The 23,041-nt window shown below is 46.6% G+C and overlaps 1 protein-coding gene across 10 annotated transcripts in view; it reads left to right on the top strand.

The window, feature by feature from the left end:
* The window catches only part of LOC138752017 (zinc finger protein 850-like), a 100,243-nt gene that overhangs the window by 11,277 nt on the left and 65,925 nt on the right, over positions 1-23,041 (top strand). For 7 of the 10 annotated variants that reach the window (XR_011350313.1, XR_011350314.1, XR_011350312.1 and 4 more), the window contains exons 1-2: positions 14,411-14,503; positions 15,835-16,075. Coding sequence is in view for 1 of the 10 variants with exons in the window: in XM_069915181.1 (XP_069771282.1) it covers positions 6,549-7,722 (1,174 nt within the window). In the remaining 9 variants the exon portion in view is untranslated. Of the gene's footprint in view, positions 1-5,648; positions 7,723-14,410; positions 14,504-15,834; positions 16,076-23,041 lie in introns of those variants that run through there. The other 3 variants (XM_069915181.1, XM_069915178.1, XM_069915177.1) reach the window with 3 other exon arrangements.

Raw genomic sequence — 23,041 nt, 5'->3', positions numbered from 1 at the left:
TACTTCAATGGTTCAATATTTTTTTCCCTAGTGAATACCGAGGCAAAGAAATCATTCAAAATTTCCCCCATTTTCTCAGACTTCTCACTCAGCCTACCCTCACTATCTACAAGGGGTCCAATTTTATCCCTGACTAATCTTTTACTTTTAATGTACTTATAGAAACCCTTTGGATTTATTTTTACTCTGTCTGCCAAAGTCTCTTCGTGCCTTTTTTTGGCCTTTCTAATTTCTTTCTTAAGATTCCTTCTACATTTCTTGTAGTCCTCCTTCAAACTCTCAGCTCCCTGCTCTTTATACCTCTTGTACACCTCCCTTTTACTCCTAACCAAATTTCCAATATTAATAACAGTTATTCCAAAGAAGGACAGAGATTCATTAAAAGCGGCTTCATATAGACCGATATCTTTATTGAATGTGAATTACAAGATTGTAGCTAAGGTATTAGCGAATAGATTGGCTAATTTTCTACCAAAATTAGTACATGTAGATCAAGCGGGTTTTATTAAGAATAGATATTCAGCTGATAATATTACTAAATTTATTACAATAATTAATGCATCAAGACGGCAACTCAACCAACCAATGATAGTAGCGCTCGACAAGGAAAATGCTTTCGACCGTGTTGAGTGGAATTTTTTATTTAAAGTACTAGAAAGATTTAAATTTGGACCACTCTTTACTGATGGGGTGAAGGCATTGTACACCAATCCTTCTGCCCGGGTGATGACGAATGGACATGTTTCACCTGCATTTAATTTGTCTAGATCAACCAGACAGGGCTGTCCATTATCACTTGCCTTATTTGCATTAGTTACAGAACCATTGGCTCAAGGAATTCTGCCCGGGTGATGACGAATGGACAGGTTTCACCTGCATTTAATTTGTCTAGATCAACCAGACAGGGCTGTCCATTATCACTTGCCTTATTTGCATTAGTTACAGAACCATTGGCTCAAGGAATTAGCCAGGATGTTAATATTAAGTGAATTAAAGTAGGTGAGGACGTTGGCGGTGGCGTCGTCTGTTTGGGATCCGTTGCGTCACAGCAGGTCTAACGGGAAGAAGTTTGCGGCGGCGCCGGGACCTTCCTCAGCCGAGCGGCCCAGGGAAAGCGGGCGACCCGCAGCCCGATGAGCCCCACCCGGGAGCTGCTGGTACCAGCGGGGTGTTTGGTGGAGCCAAGGCGTCGGTGCGAGGCCTGGTGGCATCTACAGGGCGAGGCCGGAAGCCGCGGGGTTGGTGTATCTTGCAGACCTGTTTGGTTGCAGCAATTCAGAAGTTATCGCCTTGTAGCATCTGCTGCGGCAGCGCTACCACTTAAAGAGACGTCCACACAAGGATGGACAACTTTTGCCTCTCATTTGTAATGTTTCTCCAAAATGTCTCATCACGTGACACATGCCATCATTTCTGCCTTTGAAGTCCACTATGCCTCTTCAAAAGGATGAATCATGAGCCAACAGACTCCAGCCTGTCTGTGCAGGTACTTGAATCAAGAACTTGCTTATTCAAACAGCTGCCATCTCTCAGCACTCTATTGACTTGGTTTCAATTTTAAGAATACAGCTAATCAACAGGTGGTCTCTCAGTTTGACCAGCAGTCTTTCCTGCCTTCACAAATTCTTCAGCTTTTAATAAAGCAAACACTCCATTGTTCTCAGTATCTCAAGAACCATTAAAACTTGCTTTTTAAGTATAAAAAAAATTAAAGTAGGTGAGCAAGAATATAAAATTAATCTGTTCACAGATGATGTTTTGATATATTTATCACATCCTAGAAATTCTTTAGGGTCATTACAAAATTTGCTGAATCAATGTGCAGTAATTTCTGATTATAAGGTTAATTAACATAACATAACAATTACAGCACGGAAACAGGCCATTAGGCCCTTCTAGTCTGCACCGAACCAAACACCCCTTTCTAGTCCCACCTCCCTGCACAATGCCCATCACCCTCCATCTTCTCATCCATATTGAGATAAAAGTGAGATATTACCAATATCAGACAGAGATTATTCAGATTTTAAACAACTGACAAAATTTAGATGGTCTAATAGTAGATAGAGAATATTAAAATTTGTATAGTTTAAATTATGTATCATTATTAAATAAGATTAAATCTGATTTGAATAGATGGAAAGACTTGCCTTTAACTTTAATTGGAAGAGTAAATTGTATCAAAATAAATATATTTCCTTGTGTTCAATATTATTTTCAGTCTATTCTGTGTTCTATACCAAGGAATTTTTTAAAGGAATTAAATAGGGCGATTCTGTTGTTTTTATGGAAGAGTAAACCATCAAGGGTTTCTCTGCAGAAGTTGACATGGAGGTATGATTTAGCTGGACTTCAAGGACCACATTTTCAGAATTATTAGGAAGCAGCACAATTAAAATTTATCGTTAGGCTGTTTGATATTGATCAACCTCCACGATGTTAAACCAGCACATGGCATGGAGCACCTCATCAAGACCACCGGGCCTCCAGTGTACGCACGGACACAGCGCCTCTCGCAGGAGAAACTCCTCCAAGCCAAGGTCGAGTTCACTGCCATGAAGGAGTTGGGTATCATCCACCATTTAAACAGACCCTGGGCAACCCTGCTGCATATAGTCCAGAAGAACTCCAGCAGTTGGCACCCATGTAGCAACTACAATTGACTGTTTTAACCGTTGGTCGGAAGCGATACCCCTGCCCACATGTGGCACAGAGACTTGCGCCAGAGGATTCTTGTCCACTTGGGTTGCACACTTTGAAGTTCCGACTCACATCACCACAAACCAAGGGGCCTAGGTCAACCTAGCCAAGTTCTGCGCAGGCTGTTACACCACACCATGCCCTATGATCCTTAGGCAAACAGCCTTGTCGAACGTTTCCACCACCACCTGAAAGCAGCCCTGAAAGCTCGACTACAAGGCCCGAATTGAATGGACGAACTCCCATGGGCGCTGTTAGGGATTCGCACTACCACAAAAGCAGACCTACCAGCAATGTCCACCGATCCCAGGGACATTCGCTTACCATCCCAGGGACATTCACTTCAACCCTTTCAGCCCACAACCCAGTGATTGAAAGAACAAATGGGTAAACAGAAACCTCCCCCACCTTCCCAACATGACTCTCCACCCTGCCATGTCCCACAATCCTGCAGCCCTCTGAATTCATTTTCATTCAGAGGTCAGCAAGGGACACCCCTACAATGTCCCTACAAAGGCCTATTCAGGGTGTTGCAGCACAATGGTGTCATTTTAACCTTGGACATTGGTGGGCAGCAGGACAGGTTTACCATTGACCGTCTCAAGGCAGTGTATCTGGACTAAGGCCAGCCCGACCCCAATCCCCAGATCAGACGCAGGCTGTCCGCCCAAAGACAGTACGGTGACTTGTTTAAAGGGTGGCAGCGATTCTTGGGGTGTGGTGTAGTGGGCTGAATGGCCATGCTATTAGACAGGCCGAATCACTGCCTCAGTTGTCCAACACAAGTTGGTTCAGGCCCCCTTCCCTTCTCAGGAGAAGCCCATGGTTGGCAACTTGCAATGCCTGGGGGTCAACACCGCTTCATAGTTGCACGCCGCTGGATGGGGAGTGACGCCGCGATGTTCTGACATCATTTCCTATGTCCCATCCACCCCTCACAGGAAGTGGGCGATCTCCTCAAGCAGTGTAAGTAATTCAAAATAAAGTTCAGTTACTGGTTCACCCTCAGGCTGTGTCGACATCTCTCATTTCAGTAGCAGACACTACACATTCTTAATTAAGAAAGAAATCATCGTGGTAAACAGACTCTGTAACTTAAGCAAGATAAGAGGGAGTTTGTGAAGTCACCCGTATGAAGAAATAGCTCTGAAAAACAGCTCAATAAGACATTTGTGAGTTTAAAGAGGCCTGAAGACGATGTTTGGAAAGGCTTCTTAATGACTTCTGAAGTGCAATTTAAAAATCTACAAGTTTAACAAAAGATATTTGATGCTGAAATTTAAAATGGAGTTTTCAGAATTTTGCCTAAACTGTACTGGTTGTGATATGGCCATACATTTACATTTGCGCATAGTGGGGTTAAGTGAGAAATGTTATTAACAGTTCAATAAAAACTATTACTTTGAATTTAGCATTGTCTGGTGAATTGCTGTTCCTTTACTAGTTCATAATAAAATTTGTTAGTTTGTAACAATGGGAGTGTGATGCAGAACTGAAATATTTGTTTTCTGGGAGGTCTCTGTCTCTGGTGTTTACGGCGGGAAGGTGTTCAGCAAAGCGATCTCCCAGTCTCTCCATTGTAGAGAAGGCCACAACGGGAGCACTGGATACAATAAATCAGTCCTGCGGATACACAAGTGAAGTGTTGCTTCCCGTGAAAGGCCTGCTTGGGGCCACAGAATGTGATGAGGTAGATAGAAACATGGAGCTGAGAAAAATGGAGGGTTAAGCAGTAGGGAAATTCTAGGTAGTTGTTAGAGTTAGTTATTAGGTTGGCACAGAGGGTCTTTACTCATCCAGGTGATGATACAGAGATGAGACATGACAGTGCAGTGATGAATTGTAGATGTAGGTTTAAAAAACCTCTGCTGAGTCCCAGGCGATGGAAGTTGAGGTTGTGCTGGGTTGAATCTTCCCGAGATTCATATGTGGAAAATTTCTGCTCATCCACGTGATGGCTGAGCCACGGTCTGACAAAGTGAAGTGGTCCAGAGATGGTGGAATGGTTGAGGTGAAAGGGATGAGTGGAAACATGTGAAGCCTTGTGTCTGGAAATGTGATTAATCAGGGGCAGTGTTGTGGACAGGAAATTGGTACATTTTTGCATTCTATTTGGCAGCGTCCTAAAGCTAAACCTTTCTGGTTAGAAATGGGTAAATTATTGGGGTGAACATTGGGGATTATATTCCCACAGGAACCAATGTTATTTTTATTGGGTGATATTAAGAATATTGAACCTAAGTTGAAATTGAATATGTATCAAAAGAAGTTCATTCAAATTGCTTTAGCAATAGCAAGAAACTGTATTGCCTTAACCTGGAAGTCTGACATGGATTTTGGTAGAGAAAGATAGCATGCTGAAGTTCGGAGTTGTATACTTAATATTTGTCTCTTAAATTATATATATATTTTGGAACCCTTATTTACAAAGTATGGGTGTTAATATTTAAATGAAGCTCTGACATTTCCTTCTCCGTAAGGTCTCAGTATAAAATACTTTGAAGTAGTAGGCTCTTGACCCGTTCTTACTCTTTTTCTTTCTTCTCTTATAGGGGGATATTGAGGCGGGGGGGGTGGGTTCTTATCTTTCTTTTTCCTTTATACACCACATGAATTTGTATTGTTTTGAATTATCTTTAATTATATCTTTTATTGTGTGGTTTTAAAATAAAAAATATTTTAAAAGTCGGGTAGCATTTAGATCAGAAATGGAGAGGGGACACAGATAGGGGAGGGCCTGATGCAGGTGGATTTTTAGAATATCTGCGTCAGAACTTGCCCTTTGACCTGACCTGTCCTAGGTTAATGACAGAACTTCAAACGGTGTTTCCACTTTGTCTGGTAAATTCAGTGTGTTACATTGTTAATGTTTTGAATCTTAGTGCTAGTCGGGGAACTTGGACACAACAATCTAACCCGAAACAAAACTTTTTTATTTTTAATTTTAGGGATCCTGCTTGGTAACAGTCCCTTCTGGCCCACGAGCCCATACTGCCAAAATTCACCAATTAACTGGCAAACCCTGTGAGGTTTTTTTGTGGAGGCTGGGAGGAACCCACCCAGGTAACGGGGAGACCGTACAGACCACGCCGGATTCGAACCCGGGTGCCTGTCGCTGTAAGAGTGTTGCAGTAGTCGCTCTGCTGGAGGAACTCGGCAAGTAGAGAAGCATCGGTGGGAGAGAAAAAGAATCCCCATCGTTGTAGGCAGCACCCTCCTGATGTCCCCCTCTCGACGTCCCCCTCTCCTCACGTTTATACGAAATATTCCCTGATATGTTCTGAGGAAGTGCTGGGAAATAATCCTGGAATATTTATTCCTCGATCAACATAAAAACAATGAGAATTGTCATCATCGTTGATGGGAACTTTCTCTGCAGTGATTGGCGGCCGCATTTCATCCATTGCAGCAATCACGGCATGGGAGGTTGATGTGGGAGACACGGGACCAAGGTCAGCTTTGTTTAAAGACAATCACTCAACGTCTTTCATGACAATAACTGTTACCCAGAAATCTCTTCGGCCAAGAAAGTGCCCTATCAACGTGTGAAAGAAGGGAGCACGCAGGAAGTGAGTCACGTGAACGTGAGCTGCGCCAAAGCTCCTGGTACTTGTCAGGGACCGAAGGTGATTCAGCACTGGGAGCAGAGGGCAGCAATAGGTCCTGGAACAGAGGGCTCCTGTGGTTCTGGGGCTTGCAACGCCTGGCTAGAGTACACCTCCCCAGGTCCAGGCCCTTGTCCCATTGCCCAGTTCTCTGGGATCCTCCATCAGGCTGAGTACACGCTGTACCACCTGGGTCAGGACTGCATTGATTTATCCCCTGGTCACACCCTATCATCCCCACTGATGAACCCGTTTCAGTGCTCCATCTGCAGGAAGAACTTTAAAGGGTTGAGTGAATTAGCGAGACACCGGCGGGTCCACACTGGTGAGAGGCCCTTCACCTGCCCCGAGTGTGGCAAAGACTTCAACCAGCGATCAAACTTGCTGAGCCACCAGAAAATTCACAGTAGTGACAGGCCATTCATCTGCTCCGAGTGCAGGAAGGGCTTCACTCAGTCCTCCCACCTGCTGACCCACCAGCTGCTCCACACCGGGGAGAGGCCTTTCACCTGCCCTAAATGCGGCAAGGGCTTCACCAGATCGTCCCACCTGCTGACCCACCAGCGGGTCCACACTGGGGAGAGGCCCTTCACTTGTCCCAAGTGCGGAAAGGGTTTCACCCAGAACATTCACTTGCTGACCCACCAGCGGGTCCACACAGGGGAAAAACCATTCACCTGCCCCAAGTGTGAGAAGGCTTTCACCAACAGGTATAACCTTGAGATACACCAGCGGGTCCACACTGGGGAGAGGCCCTTTACTTGCACTGAGTGCGGCAAGGGCTTTACCCAGACCTCCAACTTGCTGGAGCACCAGCGGGTCCACACCGGGGAGAAGCCATTCATCTGCCCCGAGTGTGGCAAGGGTTTCACCCAGACCTCCCACCTACGGATGCATCAGCTGGTCCACACCGGAGAGAGGCCATTTGTCTGCCCTGAGTGCGGCAAGGGCTTCACCAACAGATCCAAACTGGAGATACACCAGCGAGTCCACACTGGCAACAGGCCTTTCATCTGCCCTGAGTGCGGCAAGGGCTTCACCACGACCTCCGATCTGCTGAGACACCAGCGGGTCCACACTGGGGAGAAGCCGTTCGTCTGCCTTGAGTGCGGCAAGGGCTTCACACACTCATCTCACCTGCAGGAGCATCAACGAGTCCACACCGGTGAGAGGCCCTTCACCTGTCCCAAGTGTGGCAAGGGCTTCACCAGGTCGTCCCACTTGCTGACTCACCAGCGGGTCCACACCGGAGAGAGACCCTTCACTTGCCTCGAGTGCGGCAAGTGCTTCACCCAGACTATACACTTGCTGACCCATCAGCGGGTCCACACCGGGGAAAAGCCGTTCACCTGCCCTAAGTGCAGCAAGAGCTTCACCCAGTCCTGCAGTCTGAGGATCCACCAGCGGGTCCACACAGGTGAGAGGACCTTAAGCTGTGACAAGGCTTCACCCAATCAGCCGGCCTGTTGAAGCACCAGTGGGTCCACAAGTGAGCCGGACATTTTTGTTGATCTAACCCCACACCCGAACATTCCACCGTCCCATCCCTGTCCAGCTGATCTTAACAGCCCCTGTTACCATCCTGAAGCTTAATGTACATTGCACTTGGCAAATAAATGACCTGGACCTTGAACATCCAGTGTGTTGTCTGTTGAATAGCGAGGGCTGGATCTGGGCTTTAGTTAGGATTATTTGAATAGTCTTTCTGGTGTTGAACCACAGAACTGCACAGAAACAGGTCATTTGGCCCATCTATTCTGTGCTGAACTATCATTCTGCCCAGTCCATTGACTGTAAGGCAACTGAGAGCTATCCCCTCCTCTCCCTATTCTGGTGACGGAGGGGACTGGGGGAGTCAGGATGAGGGAGCCTGGGCATTTGGGGAGCAATATCTGGGGGGTAAGAGTCTGGAAGCCTTTGCCACAAGTGGGGATGGGTGTTTCTTAAACTGTCATTTGGAAACTCAAGGTGAATGAATGTTTTCTGAACCAACGGGTATGGAGCGTGGTTGGGCATTCGGAGTTGGGTCACAGATCAGCCTCGATGGGTCATAAAGTTGTGCAGCATAGAAAGTTGGCCCTTTGGCCCAGCTTGTTTGTGCTGACTCCATTTGGCCCACACCCGTTACACCCCACTTCTGATCCATGTTCCTGAATATATGTCTTCTAAATCACCCACCTCCACTACATCCTCTGGCAGCTCATTTAACGTGCCCCCCCCCCCCCACTGTGTAAAGTTTAATGGGGGTCTGCAGGTGCTGGGACTGCAGATCAATACTGGAGAAACTCAGCAGGTCACTCAACATCTGTAAGGTAACCAATGTTTCAGGCCTGAGCCCTTCATCAAGGTCTGAGCAAAAAGCAGGCAGGCACCCGTATAAAAAGGAGGAGAGGAGGGAGGAACAGGGCGAGGAGGTCATAGGTCAATACAGGTGGGGGGAAGAAGAGAAAAACGCTGAGATGTGATGGGGGTATATCTCTGAGGAATGGAGATGGGGAATAGAGAAATAGAGAGGACTCAGGGAGGGGTTTAATGGTAGCTGAAGGAGTCGATGTTAATCCCACCTGGATGGAAAGTGTCCAGATGGAATTTTAGAGGTTCCTTCAATATCCAGTTGGCCTTGGTTTGACTGTTCACGAGGCTGTGGGAATGGGGCCTAGAATTGAAATGGTTGCTCACTGGGGGAGGTTTGTTATTTATTTATAGCAGACAGAGTGAAGATGCTCAACGAAACGATCTCCCCGTCTTGCCTCCAGTCTCTGACATAGAGGAGGCCACATTGGGAACAGTAGACATCTGAATTGTGGTGTCCCCCTTGGGTCTGTAGTAAATAATTCCCTTCTCACCTTAAATCTCTGGCCTCGAGTTTTAAATTCCCCCGTGCTGGGGAAAAGATGATGCCTGACGCCCTTCTCCATGCCCTTCGTGATTTTATAAATCTCCATAAGGTCCTGTCTCCCTCAGCCTCCTCTGATCCAGCCTCACAAATCACAAGGATGTTGAATCTTTGTATTTGACTTATTCGGCCTCGTTTGAGGCAATTTCTCCGCAGTCCTGCAATTTTCCAGTGCATTTCCACCTCCCTTTGCTGTTGTTTCTCCCAGACTGATACCGCTCACTGCAGGAAGGGATTCTCCTCATTCCAGCCCAGTCATTTTGCAGCCAACTCCTTTGGTCCTTCTCCCTTACATTAAATGGGAATTTCTCTACAAGGTCCACAACCTACAGCAGAATCCCACCACCAGACACACCTCTCCCCTCCCCTTTCCGCAGGGACCCGCTTCCTCTGCAACTCCCTCTCCCTCTCATCCCTTCCTCCTAATTCCCCCTCCCCCCACCTGAGAGCCACCTCTGTGACTGCACAAAATGCTACTCCCAAATGCGATCTCCTGAAGCAACACTTCTCTTGTGACTCTGCTAGGCGTCATCCACTGCATCCAGGGTTTACGCTGGGGCCTATACATCAGGGAGAATGGACACAGATTGGGAGATTGCTTTGTTAAGCACCTTCCCTCTGTTCACTGCAACAGCAAGGACCTACCTTTTACCGACCATGTCAATTCCATGCACCATTTCCATACTGACATGTCGGTCCATGGCCTCGTTTACTGCCAAACTGGGGCTACCCACAAATGGGAGGAACACCTTATATTCCGTCTCCAACTGGATGGCATGAATATCGCCTTCTCCAATTTCCTTTAACACCCATGAAGGGGGTGTTGCTCCTCGAGTATTTCTCCTAATGGGGAGGGTAGAGAAGGAGTCAGGTCAGTGGAAGGGCTAGCAGGCTGCAGACCAGAGGAGTCTAGATCCCTAAGGGAAACAGGGTCCTTTCTTCCATCAGGAAAAATAACTTGAGCATACTGCGGATTAGCATGGAGCATTTGCACATGCTCTATGAGCAGGTCTGCCTTGCTGGGTCTAATATATTTTCTTAACAAAACTTCTCTGGGTTTAAATAGCCAAGTCTGCAAGGTCGATCCAGGTTTTGATTTCTCGGGAAAAGAGAAAGACGTTGGTGAGGAGTCTCATTGGTAGCTGGACAAAGCCATATACGGATAGAGTTCAAAGCTTCCGGCAGCACATCTTGCCAGCGGCTGGTGGGGAGACCTTTCCATTTTAGCGCTAGAGTGATAGCTTTCCAGATTGTACCATTACTGTCCTCCCCTTGACCATTATCCTGTGGGTTATAGCTGGTCATATGACTTGTAGCTATCTTCATCAAAAAGGTATTGCCTAAGTTCAGAACTCATGAAAGCTGCCTCTGTCACTGTGAATGAAGTTAGGATAACCGAAAGTACTGAAAATCATATCAAGACATTTAATAACAGGACTAGCAGAAATGTCAGCACATGGTTTAGCGAAGGGGAATTCATCAATGATGTTAAGGAAATAGGTATTCTTATTATTTGAGGGTCATGGTCCTTTAAATCTACCCTGAGGCATTCAAATGGTCTAGATGCCTTAATCAATGTGGAAGCAAAAGGTTTATAATAGTGTGGTTTACACTCTGCACAAACAGGACATTTGTTGGTTCATTTCTTGATCTCTTCTAGTGAGTACAGCAAATTGAGGGACTTCACATAATGATAAAATCTAGTGACACCCGGGTGACATAATTTATCGTGAAGATACTTTAAATGGTCTAGTTGCAGATGCACAGATCATGCGAGAAAGTGAGTCTGGAGGGTCATTGAATGTCGTAATCATAAATCGAAAGTTCAACTCGTCCAACACATGATCTTATCATTTTTGATCTTGCTCCTTAATTTAATATTGAACATGTAGGCAACAGATTTTTGATCAGTCAGCAAAGTGAATTTCCTTCCAGCTAAAAAGTGTCTCCAATAGCGAATGGATTCTACAATGCTCGTGCTTCTTTTTCTATAGAGGAATGTCTTAACTCTGGCCCGTGTAATGGCCAAGAGAAAAAGGCCACAGGTCTACCAGCTTGGTTTAGTGTAGCTGCTAAGGGCCAATCTGACACATCAGATTCCACTCGGAATGGTAAATCCTCATCAATAGCTGACATTATAGCCTTGGCTATATCCTGTTTGATATTTTTAAAAGCACGGAGGGCTTCTTCAGACAGCGGAAAACTAGTAGTTTTAAACAGTGCCCGTGCCTTGTCAGTGTAGTTGGGCACCCAGTGAGCATAATAGGAGAAAGGCCCCAGGCAACGCTTGAGGGACTTTTGTGTCACAGGTGGGGGTAGATCCATAAGTGGTCTCATCCTTTCTGGTGACTTCGGTGGTGGGGAAAGTTATGGAAGCTATTCTTTGAGATAGTATATATGCATATCTGGATAGACAGGGATTGATTAAGGGCACCCAGCATGGGTTTGCAAAGGGAAGGTCGTGTTTGACGAACCTTGAGTTTTTTGAGGAGGTGACAAACAAAGTGGATGAAGGTAGGGCAGTTGATGTGATCTATTTGGATTTTAGTAAGGCTTTTGATAAGGTTCTGCTTGGAAGGTTAATAAGGAAGGTTCAGTCACTAGGAATTAGTAGAGAGATTGTGACATGGGTTCAGAGATGGCTGGAAGATAGACAGCAGAGAGTCATGGTGGACACCTGTCTGTCAGGATGGAAGCCTGTGACGAGCGGGGAGCCTCAGGGATCGGTGCTGGGTCCCCTGTTGATTATCATTTATATTAATGATTTAGAGGAGGATGTGGTTAACTGGGTGAGCAAATATGCGGATGATACGAAAATAGGGGGAGTGGTGGATAGTGAGGAAGGTTTTCTTGGATTTCAGAGGATTTGGTTTGTTTGGAAGAGTGGGCTGAAAGATGGCAGATGGAATTTAATGTAGAGGTGCTGCATTTCAGGAAAAAAAAAATCAAAATAGGTCATATGCAGTTAAGGGGAGGGCATTGAAGAACAGAGGGACTTGGGGGTTATGGTACAGAGTTCACTGAAGGTGGATTCCAATGTAGACAGGCATATATGTTGGCCTTCATAAATCATAGCATAGAGTATAGGAGCTGGGCAGTGATGCTGCGACTGTTTAAGGCATTGGTGAGGCCAGGTTGGAGTATTGTGTTCAGTTCTGGTCTCTAAATTATAGGAAGGATATAGGTAAGGTGGAGAGGGTACAGAGAAGATTTACAAGGATGTTGTCTGGCTTAAAATACCTAGAGTACAGAGAGAGATTGAAGAGGTTAGGACTTTATTCATTGGAACGTAGACGGCTGAGTGGGGATTTGATAGAGGTATTTAAAATTATGAAGCGAATAGATAGACTAGACAGAAATAGACTCTTTCCCCTGAGGGCAGGTGAGGTTGGAACAAGAGGGCATGAATTAAGGGTAAGGGGGCAAAACATTAGGAGAAATATTAGAGGATGCTTCTTCACTCAGCGAGTGGTGGCAGAATGGAATGGTCTTCCAAAAGAGATAGTTGTGGCAGGGTCCCTTCTGTCATTTAAGAGAAGGTTGGATGTGTACATGGAGGTGAGGAGGTTGAAGGGTTATGGGCAGAGAATGGGAGGGGGAAGCTAGTGGAGTTGTTCTAGTGAACCGGTCTGAACTCAAAGGGGTGACATGGCCTGTTTCCGCTCCGTAAATAGTTTTATGGTTATATGATAGTGGAAGATGATCAATTTTTTTTGGGGGGGTGAATGTTGGAAATGGTGGGTGGGAGCCCCTGTTGATTCGGGGTGAGATCAGCGTGACAGTGGGAGGTGATCTAGTTTTTGGGGCTGAATGTTAGAGATGGGGGTGGTGGGATTTAGGGTGGGTTCTGGGTGAAACCAGGGTGTGATCAGGGTGGGATCTGGGTGAGATCAGGGTGGGATCAGGATGGGATCAAGGTGGGATCCGGGTGAGATCTGGTTGGGACCTGGATGGGATCAGGATGGGACCTTGCTGGGACAAGGGCGGGATCTGGGTGGGACCAGAGTGAGACCAGGGTGCGATCTGGGTGGGACCAGAGTGAAACCAGGGTGGGACAAGGGTGAGACCAGGGTGGGATCAGGGTGCAATCTGGGAGGGACCTGGGTGGGACCAGGGTGTGATCGGGGTGGGGTCACGGTGGGACCAAATGGGATCAGGGTGAGATCTGGGTGGGACCAGGAAAGGACCTGGGTGGGACCAGGGCAGGACCTCGGTGGGACCAGGGCAGGACCTGGGTGGGACCAGGGCAGGACCTGGGTGGGACCAGGGCAGGACCTGGGTGGGACCAGGGCAGGACCTGGGTGGGACCAGGGCAGGACCTGGGTGGGACCAGGGCAGGACCTGGGTGGGACCAGGGCAGGACCTGGGTGGGACCAGGGCAGGACCTGGGTGGGACCAGGGCAGGACCTGGGTGAGACCTGGGAGGGGGGGGGGGGTGGAAACCAGTGTGGGATCAGGGTGGGTGGAAACCAGTGTGGGATCAGGGTGGGACAAGTGTGAGACCAGGATGCAATCTGGGTGTGACCAGGGGGGATCTGGGTGGACCAGAATGGGATTAGGGTGGGATCTGGATGGGATCAGAGTGGAGTCAGGATGGGACCTGGCTGGGACCAGAGTGCGATCTGGGTGGGACCAGGGTGGGACCCGGGGGGGTGGGGGGGATCAGGCCCGTACCTGGCATAACCAGTGTGGGATCAGGGTGAGACCAGGTTGGGACCTGGGTGGAACCGGGGGGATCAGGGTGAGACCAGGGGAGAGGGCGATCTGGGTGGGACCAGGGTGAGACCAGGGTGGGACCCGGGGGGATGGGGGGGATCAGGCCCGTACCTGGCTTAACCAGTGTGGGATCAGGGTGAGACCAGGTGGGGACCTGGGTGGAACCAGGGGGGATCAGGGTGAGACCAGGGTGGGACCCGGGGGGGTGGGGGGGATCAGGCCCGTACCTGGCTTAACCAGGGGGGATCAGGGTGAGACCAGGGGAGAGGGCGATCTGGGTGGGACCAGGGTGAGACCAGGGTGGGACCCGGGGGGATGGGGGGGATCAGGCCCGTACCTGGCTTAACCAGTGTGGGATCAGGGTGAGACCAGGTGGGGACCTGGGTGGAACCAGGGGGGATCAGGGTGAGACCAGGGTGAGAGGGAGATTATCGGGAACGATCGGGGAGAAAGTGACGTCGCTGGTGGTTTTCAGCCCCACCTGGTGGCCGCTCCGTGTATGTGCAGTCCCTCTAATTGGCCGGTGGGGTCACGTGCCGGGGCCGCCATGTTGGATCCCTGCAGCCTGTGTGAGGAAGATTCGCTGGTGAGTGGAGGAGGTTGTGTCTCGATTGAAGGGAGGCTGGTGGGGGGAGGGGGGCTGGTCACCGGGCCCTGGTGGGGTGGGGGGGAGGGGGCTGGTCACCGGGGCCTGGTGGGTGGGGGGAGGGGGACTGGTCACCGCGGCCTGGCGGGGTGGGGGGGGCTGGTCACCGGGCACTGGTGGGGTGTTCACCGGGCCCTGGCGGGGTGGGGGGGAGGGGGATGGTCACCGGGGCCTGGTGGGTGGGGGGAGGGGGGCTGGTCACCGCGGCCTGGGGGGGAGGGGGGCTGGTCACCGGGCACTGGTGGGGTGTTCACCGGGCCCTGGCGGGGTGGGGGGGAGGGGGATGGTCACCGGGGCCTGGTGGGTGGGGGGAGGGGGGCTGGTCACCGGGCACTGGTGGGGTGTTCACCGGGCCCTGGTGGGGTGGGGGGGGCTGGTCACCGGGCCCTGGTGGGGTGGGGGGGAGGGGGATGGTCACCGGGGCCTGGTGGGTGGGGGGAGGTGGGCTGGTCACCGGGCACTGGTGGGGTGTTCACCGGGCCCTGGCGGGGTGGGGGGGGCTGGTCACCGGGCCCTGGTGGGGTGGGAGGGGCTGGTCACTGGGCCCGGGGGCAAGGTTTGGTCCCCAACCTGAGAAAGGAGATTTCAGAATAGAATGAACGTGTGTTTAACATGGGGCCTGGAAGGGACACGGGTTTGTGTGTGTGGTGGTGAGGGGGGTGGGGGCTGCATTATGGCCATGTTCCTGTCTTGTTCTGCAGCTGGGGAGCTGATAAGGATCTCCTTATCTGGGGGAGATCGGAGAGTATTTTAAGGGATATGAGCAGTCCCTTCGCTGGTTCCGAAACAGATGAGAAACTATAAATTCTGTGATTTGGTTAAATGTGATTCACTCCTTTCTAGTTAGTTGGCAGCTTGTGGCTGTGTTTTCATGCTGTAACAGACTTCGAATTATTGAACATTACAGCCCAGAAAAACAGTCCATTCAACCCTTCCAGACTGTGCCGACCAATAAAACTAGTTAGTCCCACTGACCTGGTCACATTCCATTACCCTCCAGACCTCTCCTATCCATGTATTGATCCAATTTATTTTTAAAACTCAAGATTGAATCTGCATTCACTACATTCGATGACAGCTCATTCCACACTCCTACCGCTCTCTGAGTGAAAAACGTTCCCCTCCTGTTCCCCTTGTACGTCTCCTTTTCAGCCTAAAGCAATGACCTCTCGTATTTATCTTCTCCAATTTAAATGGAAACATCTTACTCACTTCTCCTTTGCAAAGACTTTAAAAGTTTGTTTCTGCAGCTTTATTCATGTTTGTTTCAGGTTCACCTTCAACGTTTGGCATAGTCGACAGGATCCCAAGATAAGAATCAGAGATCAAATTTGGGCTGAATAAGTGGCCAGGCTGGTGTCAGATAAAAGAGGGAGATAGGGCCCCCAGTGTAAGTTTACCTTGACCTCTCACTGTCGATCCTCTGGTGGTCCAGTCCCTTGCCTGAGGTTGACCAGATTGCCTTGACGGATGCACAAAAGGATCTGCAGGAAGGAATACAGATTGCATGAGGTTAGTGTGTTTTAATTGGGCAGCGAGTTTGGGATACTCAGTCAATTGAACTCAACTCAGACTTTATGGGAATTGGGCAGCGAGCTGTGTGACTCCATCTATTATCAGTGGAAAGGATTTGGTAGCGAGTCTGGTTGAATACAGTCTATTGGAAATTGGCCTGCGAGTCAGGGCCTTCAGTCTGTTGGGGTGTGCGGAATTCGTCAGTCAGGGGCCTCCGTCTTTTGGGGATTGGGGAATTGGACTGAGAGAGGGGACTCGGTCTATTGGGGCTGGGGAATTGGACCGTAAGTCGGGGAGTGTCTATGGTGGGTGGGGGAATTGGACAGTGAGTCGGGGACTGTCTATTGGGGAATTGGACAGTGATTCAGGACAGACTATTTGGGGATTTGAACTGAGGACTTGGTCTATTCAGAGTGGGGATAACTGGCCAGTGGGTGTCGTGCAGTTATTAGATTAAAGAGGAGATGGTCCAGATCCTGATCTGGAGAAATTTGGCGAGGCAGCAGGAGAATCCAGAGAAATAATGTGTGATGAGGAGACAGAGAAACCAGAGATAAGATTAAGGGCAGCGCTGACTAACTGAGTGAAAAAGTATGGCCTGTGTTGGTGGGGGGGAGGGGGGGGGTAGTGGGGGGGGAATAAGCCATGTGAGCTTGTTGACAAAGTGGAAAAATCTGGAAAGGAAAAGCACAAGAAAAAAAGGACCGGTCCATGCTGGCAAGAAAGATCGGCGTGGGATCCCAACCCCGTGGCTGGTTTATCGTTGTTTGAGGGAAGTGATTTTGATCAGACTGGCGATAATCGAATTGCCCAATCTCCACAATGTCCTCGTGGTTTCCCTGCTGTATCCCTGCTCCCCCTGCTGCTTTCCCTGCATTGACAGCTTTTGTATCTCTTGGTTCTCTTTCAATTTCCCCTGTCCCTTCACAGTGGGAGAAAACCTTCCTCCAACTGCTTCCCCCTGTGTGACTGACTTAACCCTTTATGTGGATGGCAGCTCTTTTTTATAAAACTTTATTAACAAAAATGTAATGTACAAATAAAGAATAATGTAAAACGATGCAAAATTTTCTCCCTTAATTCCCCCCTCCAGCCTCTCCCTCCCTCCTTCAATAACTACCCCCCAAAAAAGAAATATAAACAAGGGACCAAGTCAGGGACCTTGAGCTGCAGCTCAATGACCTCGTTTTGGTCAGGGAGAGCGAAGCTGTCATAGATAGGGGTTATAGTCAGTTGGTCACACTTGGCTCACAGGAGTGGGGACAGTGGGTTACTGATAGGAAGCATAAAGAGAAAGGTTGGGCTCCAGAGAGAGCATCTGAACCTGAAATCCTCAGAAATCGGTACTCCTCCTTGAATACTGAGGAAGGGGATAGTCAGGCTAAGGTAGGCAGAGGTGTAGGGTCAGCCTCTATAGCCCAGAAAGGAAGTAATAGGAAGAATAGGGCGATAGTTATAGGGGTCTCGCTGGTGAGGCGGACGGACAGAGAATTTTGTGGACATGATAAAGAAAACCGAATGGTGGTTTGTCTCCCTGGTCCCAGGGTCCAGGATGTAGCTACATGAGTCTAGAATATCCTAAAGGGGGAAGGGAAAGAGCCTGAGGTCGTGGTTCACATCGGTACCAACGACATTGGTAGGAAGGAAGTCTGTGACAAGTGGTGTGGCTCAAGGATCGATGCTAGGTCCCCTGTTCATAATTTATATGAATGATTTGGATGATGGGGTGGTTAACTGGGTAAGTAAATAAGTAGACAATATGAAAATAGGGGGAGTGGTGGAGAGTGAGGAAGGTTTTCAGGGATTACAGAGGGATTTGGTTTGTCTGGAGAGTTGGGCTGAAAGATGGCAGATGGAATTTAATGTGGAGAAGTGTGAGGTGCTTCATTTTGGTAAAAATAATCAAACTAGGACATATGTAGTAAAGGGGAGGACATTGGGGAATGCACAAGAACAAAGAGATCTTGGAGTTATGGTGCAGGATTCCTTGAAGGTGGATTCCCATGTAGACAGGGTGGTTAAGAAGGCATTTGGTATAAATCATAGTTGCAGTATCACTTCCCAGCTCCTGTACTCTATTCTGTTTAAGGTAAGGCCAGGTTGGGAGTATAGTGTTCAGTTCTGGTCTCCAAATTCTAGGAAGGATATAGATAAGGTGGAGAGGGTGCAGAGAAGATTTACAAGGATGTTGCCTGGCTTAAAATACCTAGAGTACAGGGAAAGATTAAAGAGGTTCATTGGAACGTAGACGGTTGAGAGATTTGATAGAGGTGTTTAAAATGATGAAGAGAATAGATAGACTAGATGCAAGTAGACTCTTCCCCCTGAGAGCAGGGGAGGTTGAAACAAGAGGACATAAGTTGAGGGTAAGGGGACAAAATTTTCGGAGAAACATTAGAGGATGCTTCTTCACTCAGAGAGTGGTGGCTGAATGGAATAATCTTCCGGAGGAAATAGTTGAGGCAGAGTCAATTCTTTCATTTAAGAGGAGGCTGGATATATACATGGATAAGAAGGGGTTGGAGGGTTATGGGCGGAGACTAGGTGGGGGATCTAGCGGAGTTGTTTGAGTGAACCAGCATGGACTTGAAGGGCCGAGATGGCCTGTTTCCATGCCATCAACTGTTATATATTATATCACTTCTCCATCCAGGGAAAGAAAAACTATTGTATCTCTCATCTGATATATTTCAAATACGGATTCCACATTTTAATAATAAAGGAATAATTATTACACAAGTTATAAATTATCTTTTCCAATGGGATACCAAATTTCAGCTCCAAATGCCGTCTTTGAATATTCAATTCAGTTTCATTTTTCCATGTAATTGCAATACATTTCCTAGCTACTGCCAATGGTAAATGAATAAATGCAATTTGAAATTTCTCTCATTTTAAACCCAAAATCAATGTTGTAGTATATCCCAGCAAAAATAATAGTGGATCAAGTACAAGTTTAAATTTAAAGAAACCTTTCAAAAACTCCATAATCCTACACCAAAAAAGTTTCACCTTTTCGCAAAGCCATACTGAATGTAAAAAGAACCGACTTCTTTTCCACATTGAAAACACAGATACTTCTTTAATCTCTCAGGAGTTAAATATAACTGATGTAAAAAATTATAATGAACTAAACGGTATCTCACATTTATTAATTTAGTCATGCTATCCTCACACATGTTCATCCATTCCTCCTGAGATATTGGAATAGATAAATCATTCTCCCATTTATTTTTTGTTTTATACAAATCCAGTTTTGTCATCTTTTGTTGCAACAAAGCATATATCTCTGAGATAAAACCTTTTTTAGTACTGTCATTAAGTAGATTCAAACTTAGTACTTTTAGTTAATATCAACTCACATCCAATGTTATCTAATATCCAAGCACGTACTTGGTAGTGTGCAAACAATGTATTCAACATAATTCCAAATTTTTCCTTGAGTCTATTAAATGACAAAAACGATCCAGCCTCGTAACAATCTCCCACCATTTCAATACCTTTCTGTTCCTGAGATTTCAAATAATGATTATTCATTGAAAAAGGAAACAATCTCTTCTGATATAATGATGTCTTAGCTGAAATCTTACCTTTAATTCCAATAATTTGATCCCTATTATACCATATCTCCATTAAATGTTTTAAATCAGGCAAATTATAATTTTGTAAAAGACGATGATTCCATTTGTATATAAATTGATTTATATTTTGTTCAAAAATCTGGGACAATTCAACTTTAGCCCATATTGGAGGTTGATCAGTATCAAACATCCTATTAATAAATTTTAACTGAGCTGCCTCATAATAATTCTGAAAATGAGGTAATTGCAATCCTCCTAAAGCATGTCAATTTTTGTAACGATACTCTTGCTAATTTGCCTTTCCATAAAAATACCTAACCCTAACCCTAAAGCATTTAATTTTTTAAAAAATTTCTTCGGAAGCATATAAGGAAAAGATTGAAACATACTGTATACGAGGAAAGATATTCATTTTAATACAATTCACACGCCCCATCAAAGGTAATGGTAGATCTTTCTATCTATTTAAATCAAATTTAATTTTATTTAATAACGGTCATATGCATTAAATGGTCGGCTATTGAGATGTGCAAAGCAACAAAGGGATTTAGGAGTGATGGTAAATAGTACCCTCAAGGCTGATACTCAGGTAGATGGTGTGGTGAAGAAGGCATTTGGAATGTTGGCCTTCATAAGTCGGAGTATTGAATTCAAGAGTAGGGAGGTTATGATGAAATTGTACAAGGCATTGGTGAGGCCAAATTTGGAGTACTGTGTACAGTTTTGGTCACCAAATTATAGGAAAGATATAAACAAAATAGAGAGAGTGCAGAGAAGGTTCACGAGAATGTTGACAGGATTTCAGGGTCTGAGTTCCAGGGAAAGGTTGTGCAGGCTGGGGCTTTTTTCTCTGGAGCGTAGAAGATTGAGGGGGGACTTGATAGAGGTATTTAAGATTTTAAAAGGGACAGACAGAGTAAATGTGGATAGGCTTTTTCAAATAAGAGTGGGGGAGATTCAAACTAGAGGACATGGTTTAAGATTGAAAGGGGAAAATTATAAGGGGAACATGAGGGGAAATTTCTTTACGCAAAGGGTTGTAGGGATGTGGAATGAGCTTCCGACAGACGTGGTCGAGGTGGGATCATTGGTTACATTTAAGGATAGACTGGATAATTACATGGATAGGAGGGGACTGGAGGGGTATGGACCGGGTGCTGGTCAGTGGGACTAGGAGGGTGGGGATTTGCTACGGCATGGACTAGTAGGGCCGAACTGGCCTGTTCTGTGCTGTAAGTGGTTATATGGTTATATAATTTAAATTATATAAATGTTGGTTGACAACATCAACAATTATTCCCAAATATTTTATCTGACATCGAAATTGTGTCTTCTGTTTACAATCTGAATAATCATCGTATCCCAAAGGCAAAGTTTCACTTTTCTCCCAATTAACTGTATAACCTGACAATTCACCATAATATTTCAATCATGTTTGAAGAGATCCTAAAGATTGCTTAGGATGTGTTAAATATATTAAAACATCATCTGCAACTAAATTAATTTTATATTCATCTAAACCTTTAATATTGCTGTCTTTTCTAATCACTTAAGCCAGGGGTGTCAAAGTCAAACTCACGGAGGGCCAAAATTCGAGGTCCGAATTAAATATTTATTGAAAATTTTCAACAACATCTGCATGTTTTCTCTTCTTTCAACATATGTAATGTTAAACTTTTTCTTATTAAAATAAATGTTTAATAATAGTTTTGGATAAACTCATTGTCATTGGCCCATTTCCTTTGGAGCTCTGAAACCGTGCACATGACGAGTCAATGAGGGATGATTAAAGCAGTGGTCTTCAAACTTTTTCTTCCCACCCACAGACCACCTTAAGCAATCCCTTACTAATCACAGAGCACCAATGGCACAGGGACGCGAGTGGAAAGAAAAAGGTTGAGAACTGTTGTATTGTGGTAACTCCACATCTGATTAGGTTAATTGTTAGGCAAGTGGTCAGAGAAGGAACCCCCCCCCCCACCCCAAGAAAGGCTTAAATCACAGGAACAAAATAAGCTTCCGTCTCACTGCTCCCAATCTTACACACAGTCCTGATGTGGAATGTGGGGTCGCAGCTCCACGTTCACCCGAGTTCAGGTGCTGTCTGTGTGGAGTTTGTACGCTCTCCCCTTGTCTTGGACCAACAGGTCGGTCGCCTGACGAAGGCACCCAAACCCCACGTTGAAACGCCGGCGTCCGGGGCGGTGGAGGAATTGGCTGAGAAGAGCGCGTTGCTCCCACCCCCCTCCCATGGTTGGAGAGGGATTAAACTGCAATCTCACGGCGCCGGGCTCGTCTCCAACAAAAGGAGCGGGAGGCAGGGTCCGCCGCGCACGGAGCGAGGGGGGAAGGCATCGCCAACGAGACGTTCGGTCCGGCGTCGCCGCTGAAGCGCAGACCCAGTGAGGATGGTCCCCAACTCCAGCCGTGTCTGTGTGTCCGGGAGCCGGGCGGGCTGAGTGCGGCGCTCCGATCCCCGGGATTCGGGACTCTGAGATCCCTCCACACCTCCTGTGTCTTCATTTTCACCTTCAGTGTGCATGCGCTATACTGGCGCAGCGGCCAGCGGGCCAACTCTAATATATATTTAATATGATCTTGCGGGCCAAATTTGGCCCGCGGGCCAGAATTTGACATGTGTGACTTAAGCTAATGGTTCTATTACCAAAGCAAATAAAGCTGTTGATAAAGGACATCCTTGCCTAGTCGATCTAGACAACATGAACAAAGATGATTTTTGTCCATTTGTCACCACCTTGGCTGATGAATTTTTACCCAACCAATAAAGAGTGGCCCCAATTTAAATTTCTCTTGAACTTTAAATGAAAAACCCCACTCCACTCTATCGAAAGCTTTCTTGGCATCTAAAGGTACTATCTTGGGTTGGTTAGGTTGCTTTCTAGAAACATTAATCAAAGAAATCAATTTAACAATATTATCCACAGAATAACGATTCTTAATAAACCTAGCCTGATCAACATGAACCAACTGTAGCAAATATTTAGCTAATCTGTTAGCTAAAACTTGAGCCACAATCTTATAGTCTACATTTAATAAATAAATTGGTCTCTATGATCCAACTTTCAATGAAATTCTATCTTTTTTTGGAATAATCATAATTAATGCTTTAGAAAGGGAATTTGGAAAAGTACCAGTTTCCGTAGCCTGTTTCAAAACTTTCATAAATACAGGAAGCAGTAAGTCATGAAATTCTTTATAAAATTCTGAAGTAAAACCATCCTCGCCTGGTGATTTCCCACCTGGCTTTAGCTTGTAATGCTTCTTCCTCATCTTTTTCCTTCAATGTCGGTAAATCCAAATCGGACCAATACCATCATTATCCTGCACTACCCTCGAAGTTATAAATCTTGATCAAATAAAT

Source organism: Narcine bancroftii, chromosome 1, assembly GCF_036971445.1.
Source record: "Narcine bancroftii isolate sNarBan1 chromosome 1, sNarBan1.hap1, whole genome shotgun sequence".
NCBI lineage: Eukaryota > Metazoa > Chordata > Chondrichthyes > Torpediniformes > Narcinidae > Narcine > Narcine bancroftii.
Note: the sequence above shows the minus strand (reverse complement) of the source record. Positions and strands in the feature narration are given on the sequence as shown.